Below are 13,821 nucleotides of genomic sequence, written 5' to 3' on the forward strand. Positions count from 1 at the left end.
ATAGAGACATGAATAAGTAAAAATTGGGTTACAGAATCCAGAGACCCCTCCTTTGAGGCATCTTAATTCTTTAATAGTTTTACTATTCAAATAGAATTTTAAGAGAAATAATTTGCATCTTTCCTTCTTATTCATCTTTTCATCATAAAGGTCAGAGTTTAGCAAACTTTCCATGTAAAGGGCAGACAGTAGCTATTTTTGTTTTGTGGGCCATTGGGTCTGTATTGCAACTACTCAGCTCTGTCATTATAATAAAAGCAGCCAAAGGCAGTACATAAACAAGTGAGCATGGCTCTTTCAATAAAATCTTATGTAAGATAACAGGGAGCCAGCTTATGGGTCATAGTTTATTGAACCCTGTTACAGATCATCAGAAATTGAGAAGACAATAATAACAGGTTGCTAATAACAGCAGTGCTCAGTAATTAATAAGTTAATAGGTTAATAACATGGTCTCTGGATAAGTGAAGTTAACCTGGTTTGAATTACGGCTCTATCATATACTTGCCAAGTGACCCTGGACAAGTTATTAAAGCTCTCTGAAGTTTAGTTCCTTTTCTCTAGAGACTTTCTATTACAGGATTCTTATGGAAATAAACTGAAAATGATGCATTTGCACACTTTTGTATGCAGTAAATACCCAGTAAGGTACTATAGATACTGTTATGATGATAATTTTAGGTATGTAGTATAGGCCTGCTTCCATGAACACTTACCTAGGTCCTTGTCATTACACTGCCACTAATTAACTGTATGATTCTAGGGAGGTCACTGATTTCTCTGAATCTGGCAGTACTCAGCCCTAATGCACAGAATCCTGAAATATTTTAAATGTATTTCTGTATTGGTTGCCTTAGTCCCAGCCCAAGCCCAATAAATCAGCATCTCTGTCAGTGGGAAATTTGAAACCTGTATTTTTCACGTGCCCCTGAAAATTCTGATAGGTGGCCATATTTGAAACCTTTGGGCTAGATGATCTGTAAAGGTTCCTTTGAAGTAAAAGAGTTAGTGATTCTATTATAAAAGAATATTTTTATATAATTTTTGACAATTAGCTAGTAAAAATATTGTGTACTTATTCTTTATTTTATAGTACTCAAGGTTATCGGAGAAAAAACATCTTTGTACATATTATTTCAGAGTTCTGAGAGACTCTGCTCAGTCATTTATTTCTGAAATATAAATACAGTTTTCTGGGTTTTTTTTTTAAGATTTTATTTATTTATAAATAAAAATGGCTGAGACGTGGCTGTGTCTCTGGCTGAGAGACACAGGCAGAGGGAGAAGCAGCTCCCTCCGGGGAGCTGCATGTGGGACTTGATCCTGGGACTCTGGGATCATGCCCTGAGCCAAAGGCAGATACTGAACTGCTGAGCCACCCATGCATCCCGAATTTTTTTTTTTTAAGATTTTATTTATTTATTTGACAGAGAGCACAAGCAGGGGCAGCAGCAGGCAGGAGGAGAAGGAAAAGCAGACTCCCCGCTGAGCAAGGAGCCTGATGCAAGGCTCAATCCCAGGACTCTGAGATCATGACCCGAGCCAAAGGCAGATTCTTAACCAACTGAGCCACCCAGGTGCTCCTATAAATAAGATAGCATTTTCTAAAAATTACTCCAAATCATCTCCCTCAAATGTTGGGGTTTTTTTCTGATTATTCAATCCATTTTGATAATAGAAATTTGGAAAATACAGAAAATAAAAATCACAAAAAACTTTACTACCAAGAATTAATTACTGTTTACTGTTTAAGAAATAAATATTCCATAAATATAGTTTAAATTGGAATTAAGCTGAATATAAGTTTTACAGTATCAACTTTTTTTCATTGAATAGGGTATTTTTAATATTTTCATCTATCCCTGAGTTTTCTCAGACATGTTTTTTTCCTTTTTGTTTTTAGCCAGCTTTACTGAGGTTTAATTCACATACAATAAAATACACCAATTTAAAGTATACAGTTTTTGTCTTTTGACAAATGTATGTAGTTGTATAGCCACCACAACATTAATACAGAATATTTCTACCACCCCAAAGAGTTTTCTTATGCTCTTGGTAATCACTACCCTTCTTTCATCCCCTGGCAGCCAGTGATCTGCTTTCTATTATTACAGCTTTGTCTTTTCTAGAAGTTCGTGTAAATCATACAGCATATAGCCTTGTGTCTGGCCTCTTTTACTTATTAGCATATTATTTCAGAGTTCTGAGAGACTCTGCTCATTTATTTCTGAAATATAAATACAATTTTCTGTTTTTTTTTTTTAAAGATTTTATTTATTTATTTATGATAGTCACAGAGAGAGAGAGGCAGAGACACAGGCAGAGGGAGAAGCAGTCTCCATGCAGGGAGCCCGACATGGAATTCGATCCCAGGTCTCCAGGATCACGCCCTGGGCCAAAGGCAGGCGCCAAACTGCTGCGCCACCCAGGGATCCCTTTTCTGGGTTTTTTTTAAGATTTTATTTATTTATAAATAAAAATGGCTGAGACATGGCTGTGTCTCTGGCTGAGATTAACTAATTAGATTAATAATCTAATTAATCTGCAACTTAATTTTTAGAGACTACTTAGTATTGGATGTATTGTAATTCATTTAACCTGTATCCTATTATTGGACTCCAAATTAGTTGTTACAGTAAATAATTCTGTGATCACCTTTTTTTTGTAAATTCCTATGTACATCTCTAATTATATCCTTAGAATAAATTCCTAAAGTTGGATTTGCTGATCAAGATGTAATGACCATTTTAACATGAACATGTGTTCATTTTGCCAGTTTATCCTTCAAAAAAAATGTTCCAGTTGACTCATGTTTTAAAATCATTGCCACTTGATACTTCTCTCAGGAAACAAAAAGTAGTCATTTTCTGAGATACTTCTCTTTTTCTGTATCTTAAGCTTTTCTTCTTCCTTCTCACCAGGTGACTGCCAGAATATATTTAAAAGCATAGGTTAGGCAAATTATAATGCATTAGTATACGAGGACAGTACCTCGCAAACCTTAATGTACATTTGAGCCACCCAGGGATCTTGTTAAAATGTAGCTTCCAATTCAGTAGGCTTACAGTAGAACTTGATAATCTTCATTTTTAATAAGCTCCCAGTAATGCTGCTGATGATGATCACGTTCTGAGTAGCAAGGCACTAGAATATTATGTAGTCATTCAAATTATGTTTATAAAGAGTTGTAGTAGTGTGAAGAAGTGTTTATGCTGAATGTGCAATGGAGAAAGCATTTAAAAATATATGTGTGGGGGTGCCTGGGTGGCTCACTTGGTTGAACATCTGAATCTTGATTTCAGCTCAGGTCATGATCTCAGGGTTGTGAAATCAAGCCCTGCATCAGGCTCCACATTCAGCACAGTCTGCTTGGGATTCTCTATCTCCCTCTCTCTCTGCCCCTCCCCAGCTTGCATGTGTGCTCACTCTCTAAATAAATAAATGGATAAGTAAGTAAAGAAATTTTTTAAATGTATGTGGTATAATTTCAACTATATATATGTGTGTATATATGCACATTAAAGACTGGAAAGAATATATAATCATGTTAATGTAACTATTACCGTTTGGTTAAATTTGAAGGTAATTTTCATCTCCATGTTTCTACTTTATAATTTTATACAATGAGCATGTCTTATAGGGAATCTAATAGACATTGTCATTACTTTGTTTTCTAGCAGTACTAATGAAGATGAGGATTTGAACCCAGAACAGAAGATAGAAAGGGAGAAAGAAAGGCGGATGGCTAACAATGCCAGAGAACGTTTACGTGTGCGGGATATTAACGAGGCATTCAAAGAGCTTGGTCGAATGTGTCAGCTCCATTTAAAGAGTGAAAAACCCCAAACAAAACTCCTTATTCTTCATCAGGCCGTGGCAGTCATCCTTAGTCTAGAACAGCAAGTCAGAGGTAAGTAGGTTCAGCAGAAATCCAGAAGTGTTCTGCCTTAGGTGGGCAGGCATTTCTTTTACCACTTGCTCTTCTGCTTGGAAAGTTGTTTGTTAAGTTCAACTAGTACTTCTGCCACTGTATCATCTGAATCAAGTTTTCTCTGTAGTTCTCTCACCTCTGTCTCATAGTATTGGTCAGTATCTGTAGACTTGATGCTTCCCACAAACCAATGGAGCACAGTCCTTTGAAATGTTGCAGAGAATAGCCAGCCTCTGCCTGCTGCTCAGCATTAGTGCTTTATGCCCCTTTGTTCTTGTTCTTGTTAAGTCTGGTCTCCCACTCTGTTGAATTTACCTGCCCAGACCTATTTCCTTCCCTGCTCTTTCCTGTCTTCCCTGTGCTCTGTACTGAATTTTGTGCCTGCTTTGCCCTGGACCATCTATTAAAATGGCCCTGCTGATTACTAGGATGCCTGATCATCACTGATGATCCTGGCTTTACTTTATATGGATTTTTTTTTTTATACCCAAGTCAGTATGGTCTTAGGACTTATTTGTTGATCCCTGATCAGGAATGCCATGAACTTCTTAGCCTAATATGCACTTACAAGCTTGTGTGTTTCTAAGGGCAAAAGTATGGTTTATTATAGGCTCATCCACTGCTGACTCAGACTACTGCCCCCCCAACTGTTTTATCTTTCAAGAAGACTGATAGAATCTTGAAGAAGATTTGAAACTTCATTTTTTGAACAAGCCTTTATTGCGCACCTTCTTTGTCTTAATCACCTACATGGTAGATCCTAGCTTACCAATTAATAAAAGCTTTCTGTCCTTGGAAGGTTTTACCATTGAGCTTGATTTTTTTTCATATATCTCTTTGTCTTCTTATCCACAGTTATGATTGTTTTATCCTAAGTCTTTTTGCAAAGAATTATAGATGTGACCTTGGGTTCCAAACCCTACTTCTAGCTTCTTTTCATTAGAAGCAACTCTTTCTTATTTACTGGATGTTTATATGGGATTTTACTTAAAGAAAGTTGGAAAAGATAAAAGAATACAAGTGGGACAGATACTTGACAACTATAACCATGGACCCTCAGCATTAGTCACAGAAAGAACACTCTGTCTAAGGAAACCAGGGTTAAAGAATTTGAATACACTTACAGAAAAACTTAGTAATAATTGATCTCTGCACTTCCATCCAATATATTTAATAAGAATGATGAATAGATTACTTCATGCATAACCAATCTACCATTAAAACCAGATACTTACTCTTATTAAGGCCCTTCAAATATCTATAAAGGGTAAATGTTAATGATACCTGATTTTCAAGAATGTATAGATTCCCTTGGGATGCCTATCGATATTCTGATTGTTGCCCACTCATCTGTGGCAGGATCAGTGGTTCCTTGAGCCTTCAGTATCTCCTGTCACTTTATCCAAGTTGTTTTTTTCATTGTGTCTGACATCTTTTGCCTCACTCTGAAGGCACTGAGACATCTGTGTGTAGTAGTCCCAGTACATTCATCCTTCTGCTCTGTAGACCCAAGGTATTTTCTACCCTGAGTCTACCCAGCCATTTGTTGTCAAGACTATTGTCCCCATCTGGACTGCGTGGACAGCAGTGATACCAGAACTTATTCCCATACGGCACCTTTTTCTTCCTGCTGTTTATTAGAGCTAGAATACAGAATCATTTGTTTTTTAAAACATTTTGTTTAAGATCAGAGGTACCTGCTCTCATATCTAAGTCATCAAAATGAAAAATACCTCTGTGTTTGAAAAAAGTTGTAAATTCCACATGCTTATTCATTCACGTGTAAGATTTGACTTTGTAGTGGTTCCATGTAAGTAGGTAGGACAGAAAAGCTAAGCTAAGTCTGAGAAATGTAACAGCTAAGTTCATCCAACTGCCTGATAACTTTCTGGTCACTGCTAATCAATACTGACTTTTTTGTGCAGTTCTGGAAAGCTTTATATAAGGAGCCATTGATTGGTTAGAATTTGAACAGAACTTAAAAATACACTGACTAACTTCATTAGGGACTGCTTTCCTATTCATAAAAGCCTACCTTCCTCCTATCCTCTGGACTTCAAAGCCCAGAGCTTTTATTTTAGGTCTTTAATGTAAAAGCCTTGGGATTCATGAAAGATCCTTCTTGAAAGGATGACAGATGGCTATCTGTCAAAGAGGATTTATGTGTAGCCCACATACCTCTGCCTTGCTATGGCAGCACCTTTAGAGTTTAGCATGGCCACTGCTCTTCTCTGGACTTTATCTCCAGCAGTTTTGAGTTTTTTAAGTAACCTGTTTACTTCTGAGAACCTCTACATCCCTGCAAGATTTCTACCCATCAGTCCCTGGGCCCAGCAATTTCTATAAAGAGGTACACTTTGTTTACATCATTACTTTGGGCATTCTCTGCACTCTTTTTACTCACCTTCTGGTTTGGCATAGTGCTTCAAGATTGTATCTGGCTATCCACAACCTGTCATCTTTGGACAAGTGGATATGTCAGGAGGGCAACCAACAGTATATTCTGGAGAAGAGCAGGAAGAGGGGGACTTCCCTTCCAAGCCTCAAGTTTTGCCAGAGCACTTTTTATGCATCGGTGCTTCACATACCAAGTTCCATCTGATCCCTGCCATTGCCAATTTAAGTCTTTCCATTATGATTAATAATATTAACATTACAGTTTTACTAATTCTCAGTAGACTTTACATATTATTTTCAAATTTGTACTTTCACCCTTACTAACAATTAGATTAGTGGTCAGACATTTCCTCCTCAAACTTTGAAAGGTTCACTCAATCAGCATATTTCCCTTTCAATAATAATTTAGGGACAGTAGAACTTCTAGGATTCTAGTTTACTGGCCTCTTAGTAAGTTTGAAGATAAATGAGCTAGGACAGTGGTTCCCAAATCTGGCTGGTCCCAGAATCACCAAAGGCTTTTCCTTTTCTCAAATTTCCAGACCATACCCTCAGGAGATTTTAATTTAGTTGCAATGATATGGTAATATATGATAGTCTTAGCATATTCATTGGTAATACTCCTTACTAAATCCTCACTGAAATGAATAAAAATAGTATTAATCCACAAGGACAGATGGGAGAAAAGATCGTAGCATAGCAAATGAGAGAGCAAAATATGTATGCAAAATAGGAAGTAGAGTAGTGGTAATTGACTTATTTAAACAAAAGAAATTAAGTGGAGCAGGGAGGAATACCAACAAGAAGCAGATCATTTTGTCCCACAAAACTCCTAGTCCCTGAAAGGCCCTATTTGTTGGAGGTGCTAATATTGGAGAAGGCAGAAATCAGGCATTACTTGAAAACAGGAAGATTAACTAAACGTCTGCTGTGAAAAGGTTGGATCCCTCAGAGTCAAAATATCATCAGATTTCTGGACAAATAGTGCTGGATTCCAAGAGATAGAGCAGTACCGTCAAAATTCTGAGGAAAAAATAATTTTTGACCTAGAATTTTATATGTACCCAAATCATTAATCAAATGGTGAAAATAGAATAAAGATATTTTGGATACGCAAAGATTTTAAAATGTTACCTCCATGTTCATATTCTCAGAAAGCTCTGGAACATATGTTTTAGCCAATTAAGGACATAATCATTAAAGACAAAGTCACGTGATCCAGTAAACAAAGAATCTAACACAAAAGAACACCAAAAAGAAATCTCATGACAAGATCCTAGGCTTAGAAAATCAGTGTGCCAAAAAAAAAAAAAAAGAAAGAAAGAAAGAAAATCAGTGTGCCGGGGCAGCCCCGGTGGCGCAGCGGTTTGGCGCCACCTGCAGCCCAGGGCATGATCGTGGAAACCCGGGATCGAGTCCCACGTCGGGCTCCCTGCATGAAGCCTGCTTCTCCCTCTACCGGTGTCTCTGCCTCTCTGTGTCTCTCATGGATGGATGGATGGATGGATGGATGGATGGATGGATGGAGAAGTCTTTTTTTTTTTTTTAAATAACTGTAAATGCATATTATAAGTGCATGTTCAGGTACGTTTTTCTTGGCTTAGAGAAAACACAAAAAAAGAAGAGTCCTATGTTGCATTCAGTTGGCTATTTCAAGAAAATCTAACAAAATTCACAACTTATACAAAATACAGTTTTTATTATAAACTTTAAAGATTTTTCTCTTCAAAGATTTTATTTTTAAGTAGTCTCCACATAGGTAGGGCTTGAACTTACAACCCCAAGATCAAAAGTTGTATGCTCCACCAGCTGAACCAGCTAGGTGCCCCAAGATTTTATTTTTAAGCAATCTCCACACCCAGTGTGGGCCTTGAACCCACAATGCCTAGATCAAGAGTCACATGCTCCAGTGACTGAGCCAGCCAGATGCCCCTTCATTACAGACTAATTTTAAGTGATCCTTTTATATTACATTCATTAGAACATTTTTAATCCGTTTATAAGAATATATATAACAACTTTTCACTTCTACTCTATATTATCAGAAACAAAAAACTAACCAGAAGCTATCATAGGTTGAGTATCTTGTGCCTAAAACTCACAGAAGGAAAAGATAACATGAAAAGTGATTCCCAAATGGATTTTGATCCAATGTCTCCAATCCAAAGGATTTTCTTTCACTTTCTTTCACATAGTAAGATACCCTACTCTTGAAAATGCCCACTTCAAAAGTTCCATCTAGTTGTCTCTGTTACCTTATATATAAAGCAGTAGAGAAGTTTTTATCACCCTTTTAATCATACCTCTAGCAATAGAAAGAACCATTCAATCATCTTGTTCTACATATAAAAGTAGAAAAGCAAGATAATATACCAGCTACCTCTCTCCCTTGAGTTGGCACATCTATTATAGAAGAATGGCTGAGAGTATCTATTTTATTATTTCCTGAACTGATAAAATTCTAGATAAAGCACAGATGTCTCTCTCCAGGTACATAAGAGAATGTCAGCATTCATATTAATCCACTGTCCCATATCTTAGCAGGACACTGAGGAGATTTGGTAGGCTAACAACAGCACTTGCCAAAATGTTTGAGTGAAGCAGTAAAAGAACTGCCTTTTAGATGTATCAAATCAGACCCTAGAAGACTAAATCATGAGCAGAATTAAAAGAAAAAACACCACAAATTCTCACTAAAAAACATAAGCCTACAGGCTCATTTAATCTGAACATTTATGTGAGCACATCATTGTTGCCTCTGTGTGACATTATTCAGTGTGGGAATGAAATTGCAAAGAGAGCAGTAATCCCCATAGAAAGGTAAGAGCAATTTGTTCAGATTAAGGCCAAAGAGTCCCTAATTCATAATTTATGACTGTAATGATAAAAATCGTTTTCCCCTGTTTCAGAGAGGAACCTTAACCCCAAAGCAGCCTGCCTTAAGAGAAGGGAAGAAGAAAAAGTTTCTGCCGTATCGGCAGAGCCGCCAACCACACTGCCAGGAACCCATCCTGGGCTTAGTGAAACTACCAACCCTATGGGTCATATGTAAACATCAGCCAGGTGAGTATGGGTATGAAAACGAAATGCAACAAAGTTACCGGATTCCTCTTAAACCAAGAACCTTTGAACAAAATTCTCTGGTGGCACTGGTCATGATAAAGGTCAGATGTAATTTGAAATCCCAACAATTTACCTTTCTATTGTATAACCATACTTATAGAGAGTCAGTGTCCTTTAATATTAAATTACTATTCAGGGTGTGATAGTATCCTGTAATTCACAAGGAATTTTGGGTTCTCCTACATCATCAACCAATTTTTTCTTAACCATTTACCTATTCTTGTCTTGAAATATTTATACACAAAAGAATTACTGCTTGCTTCCATTTGGATCAACAATACAAGTTTGTAATATGCGTCTTCCCTCGTAAGCATGTAAGCATATCAGTTATACCTTCTGGAATGTACTAATGAATGTAAAGGTATTACATCTGATAGAACCACAGTGCCCCTCTCTCTGGAACTTTACTTGTTGAAAAGCTTCTTTTTATCTTTCCCTTCATGGATTAAACACTGTTCACTTATGAATTTTTGGTTAATGGTACAAAAGTAATATGAGGTTGTTGCCCAAGTGGTTAATGTGAATCATCTTTTTTCTTAAATACATACATTTACAAGATCTATAACAATCTAAGTTGTAGTTATTATTTAGGTGGCAGAAGTTAATATAAAATGTAATTAAATATTTTAATTAGCAGCATGGATTAGGAATACATCTGGGAACTTCATTTTTATAATCTGCCTGCAGCAATGTATAGTTCTTTTCCCAATTTCATCAGCACATTAAAAGCAGTAAGTACAGGTAAATGGATGGGAGATATGGAGCACAAAAAAATACCAAGTGCAATTTCATTTGGTCAACTTTGTAACTATCTCTTTTTTTTTAAGATTTTATTTATTTATTCATTAGAGACACAGAAAGAGAGAGAGAGAGAGAGAGAGAGAAGCAGACTCCATGCAGGGAGCCCGATGTGGGATTCGATCCCAGGACTCCAGGATCATGCCCTGGGCCAAAGGCAAGGTGCTAAACCACTGAGCCACCCAGGGATCCCCTGTAGCTATCTCATTTTGAGCTGAAAGTCTGGAATTTGATAGAATATTTTGTAAACCACAAACAGAACTTCCCTTTTCCTGAAGAATTTGGTTCCTACCACCTCTATATATTCTTCTTAAGATCAAACTAGACCAAAACTGAAGAGTTTACTTGGGGACAAAAGGAAGAGTTAATCTGATTATTTAAGTGTCAGTTATACTTATAACACTAGCACACTAGAGAAAACTAACCCACCTCCCCCACAAAAAAAAAATCCGGCAACCTACAGATTATGCATGTCAAAGAGACTTCAGACAAGAGCCAGTTAACTTACAGATCCTCTAAAGCTCAAGTCATCATTTCATATTTTGTGGAAAATATAGAATGTCATGGAAAGGTAGATATTTTTATTCAAAACTAGACTTTCAAGTTTTAAAATAAAAACATGCCATTGTTTTTCAATGAAAATGTGACTTACTAAAGTGGCAACTCATTTTAAAGGACTTGTTATGCTCAGGTCCCAGGTAGACACCAGGCTAGGAAAAGAGTATTTAAAAAAAAAAAAAAAAAAAAGAGTATTTGACATTGAGTTGTCACATTTATCACAGAGCCTGTGTCTCTATATTGTCCCATTTTCTCTTACTCTCTCCCTAGTCTCTCTCCCTACTTCAAATCTCTCTCCTTTCCCTGTTTACTTCCTGTTCTTTTACTGCTTGTATATCATAGCTCCTTTCATGTCTATACCCTTATGTCTAGAATGAGGAAATTCCTCCACTTTGGTTAAAATTAAATCTCCACATTCTGACCTATCAAAAAGAGATGAAGAATTCTTAAAAAAAAAAAAAAAAAAGTTTCAGGGTTATAAGAAACGTAGCAAATGTACTCTGTTCCACAAGATTTTATAGGTTAGGGACACCTAGGTGGCTCAGTGGTTGAGCATCTGCCTTCAGCTCAGGGCCTGGTCCCTGGGTCAAGTCTCACGTCAGGCTCCTTTTTTTTTTTTTTTTTTTTTTAATTTATTTATTTATGATAGTCACACAGAGAGAGAGAGGTAGAGACACAGGCAGAGGGAGAAGCAGGCTCCATGCACCGGGATGTGAGATTCGATCCCGGGTCTCCAGGATCGCGCCCTGGGCCAAAGACAGACGCTAAACCGCTGCGCCACCCAGGGATCCCCTCACATCAGGCTCCTTGAAGGCTTCTTCTCTCTCTGCCCCTCTCTCTCTCTCTCTCTCTCTCTCTCTTTCTCATGAATAAATAAATTAAAATCTTTTAAAACAAAAGATTTTATAGGTTAGTGTTTATTATCTTAACATATGTTTTAAAAGTTGCTAATTTTATAAAGCTAGTTGTCTGGTTTCACCTTATAAACTTCAGTTCTTTATAGAACCAGCAAAAGACTGGGCAGCAGAAAAATGACTGCTAGAACCACAATGGCTGATAAATGGCCACAGAATGACTGACTATAAAAGCACAGAGACATGCTTTGCCACCCCTGAGACATAAGGCCGGGTAGCTTTGAATATCTCAGTTATCCATTTCTAAGAGCATAACTCTATTACAAAACAATACTGTATTTATTGTTTAATAAAAAAATGAAAGATATGATTCTTTGTAAAATTACTTTCATCAAAAGTGGCTAAAATGGAAAAATGTCAGTGTTACTATTGTGTATATTAATACTGTAAGTGTATAAAACTTGTACTAGGGCAGCCTGGGTGGCTCACCGGTTTAGCACCGCCTTCAGCCCAGGACGTGATCCTGGAGACCCAGGATCAGGTCCCACGTCAGGCTCCCTGCATGGAGCCTGCTTCACCCTCTGCCTGTGTCTCTGCCTCTCTCTCTCTCTCTGTGTGTGTCTCTCATGAATAAATAGATAAAATCTTAAAAAAAAAAAAAACTTGTACTAATACTAGTAACGTTTAATCATTCATTCATTCATTCATTCACTGAACAAACATTTATTGAGGACCTTCTGTGGACCAGGAGCAGGGCCTATTGTGGAAACAAATACCAAGTGGTCCTGCCTTCAGAAACTTTCAGTTTAGAGAAGACATAAACTATTAAGACAATATGATAGACAAGATGTATTAGTAAGCATATGCTTTACCATTGTCTGTCCACTGAGAAATGGATGAGTGGAACCTCAGAGCTCAGGTATTGGCAACTTGAATGTTATGAAAATAAAACTGTGCATAATTGCCCCAGCTGCCATATATCCATATATCTTGTGATTTCTGTAATCATATGATCTCCTTTAAAAATCTTACCAAAGGGGATCCCTGGGTGGCTCAGTGGTTTAGCACCTGCCTTCGGCCCAGGGTGTGATCCTGGAGTCCCAGGATTGAGTCCCACATCAGGCTCCCTGCATGGAGCTTCTCCCTCTGCCTGTGTCTCTGCCTCTGTGTGTGTGTGTGTGTGTGTGTGTGTGTGTGTCTGTGTGTCTCATGAATAAATAAATAAAAATCTTTAAAAAAAAGAATCTTACCAAACCATTTCAATTACACCTTAAAAGAAATTCTGAAGCTCTTTTATAAGTCATTTAACATGCTAATTTTGTATAAACCTGGGTATAAATGAGGAATATCAGTATCAACGTATTTTTTTCTGGGCAGGTGTTTATTTTTAATGATGATGTCCTAATCAGTTCTGTTCTTTCCCTTGGCTCTCCCTGCCACAGTTCCAGAGTTATCAGTAGGCTAGATAGAAGGTGACCTCTCCTCATAAGGACTTGGACAACTCAGATTATCTGAAGACACAAACCTGTAAGGAGGGAGAAGAAAAAACAAAACACTTGAAGCAAGAAACTCAAATGTAATCCTACGATCAAAGCAACTGGTCAACACTTCCATCAGAAGTGAAGATAGGAAGCTCATCAGATAGAACGTCAGCCCATGAAATGTTTGCAGCATATCAGTTTGTTGCAAGCAGTGTGTCGCTTCTGCACAATCAGAGACTGTCTTGATCTCTCCACTCACCGTGGAAGTTGCCTTGTGCCTAAACTGAATTGACAAATGCATTGTAACTACAAATTTTATTTATTGTTATGGAACTGTAAGGTCTACATATAAAGGGAAAAAGTTAATGTGGAAAGCTGATCTAAACTCAGCTGATGCCAGCATTCGTTAAAGCTGTTCACGTGCAGAACAAAGCAGTGACAACCATTGGCCCTTAGCATTCCCGGCATACCTATTAGTGTCTTAAAAAGGAAGGGAAAAGTCTTTTGTTTGCCCTCTCCTATCCTTTTGCCATATGAATAGTGTTTTCCATGAAATAGGAAAATATTACTTGGTATAGCATTTCTCTCGCTCTCATTTTTTCATTCATTTTTATTTTATTTTTGTGGGTGTTATATTTGGTCTCTGAATCCGAATAGTTTATGGTCACAATCCAGAATC

At 37.3% G+C, this 13,821-nt stretch overlaps 1 protein-coding gene across 26 annotated transcripts in view; it reads left to right on the forward strand.

The window, feature by feature from the left end:
- TCF12 (transcription factor 12) overlaps positions 1 to 13,821 on the forward strand; it is a 368,612-nt gene that overhangs the window by 353,144 nt on the left and 1,647 nt on the right. For 20 of the 26 annotated variants that reach the window (XM_025998239.2, XM_025998306.2, XM_025998350.2 and 17 more), the window contains 3 exons: positions 3,678 to 3,910; positions 9,238 to 9,391; positions 13,104 to 13,821. The exon at positions 13,104 to 13,821 is cut by the window's right edge and continues 1,647 nt beyond it. In XM_025998239.2, coding sequence (XP_025854024.1) covers positions 3,678 to 3,910; positions 9,238 to 9,380 — 376 coding nt within the window. In that variant the 3' untranslated portion in view covers positions 9,381 to 9,391; positions 13,104 to 13,821. The remainder of the gene's footprint in view (positions 1 to 3,677; positions 3,911 to 9,237; positions 9,392 to 13,103) is intronic. The other 6 variants (XM_072738610.1, XM_072738613.1, XM_072738616.1 and 3 more) reach the window with 1 other exon arrangement.

This window comes from Vulpes vulpes, chromosome 15 (assembly GCF_048418805.1).
Source record: "Vulpes vulpes isolate BD-2025 chromosome 15, VulVul3, whole genome shotgun sequence".
Taxonomy (NCBI): Eukaryota; Metazoa; Chordata; class Mammalia; order Carnivora; family Canidae; genus Vulpes; species Vulpes vulpes.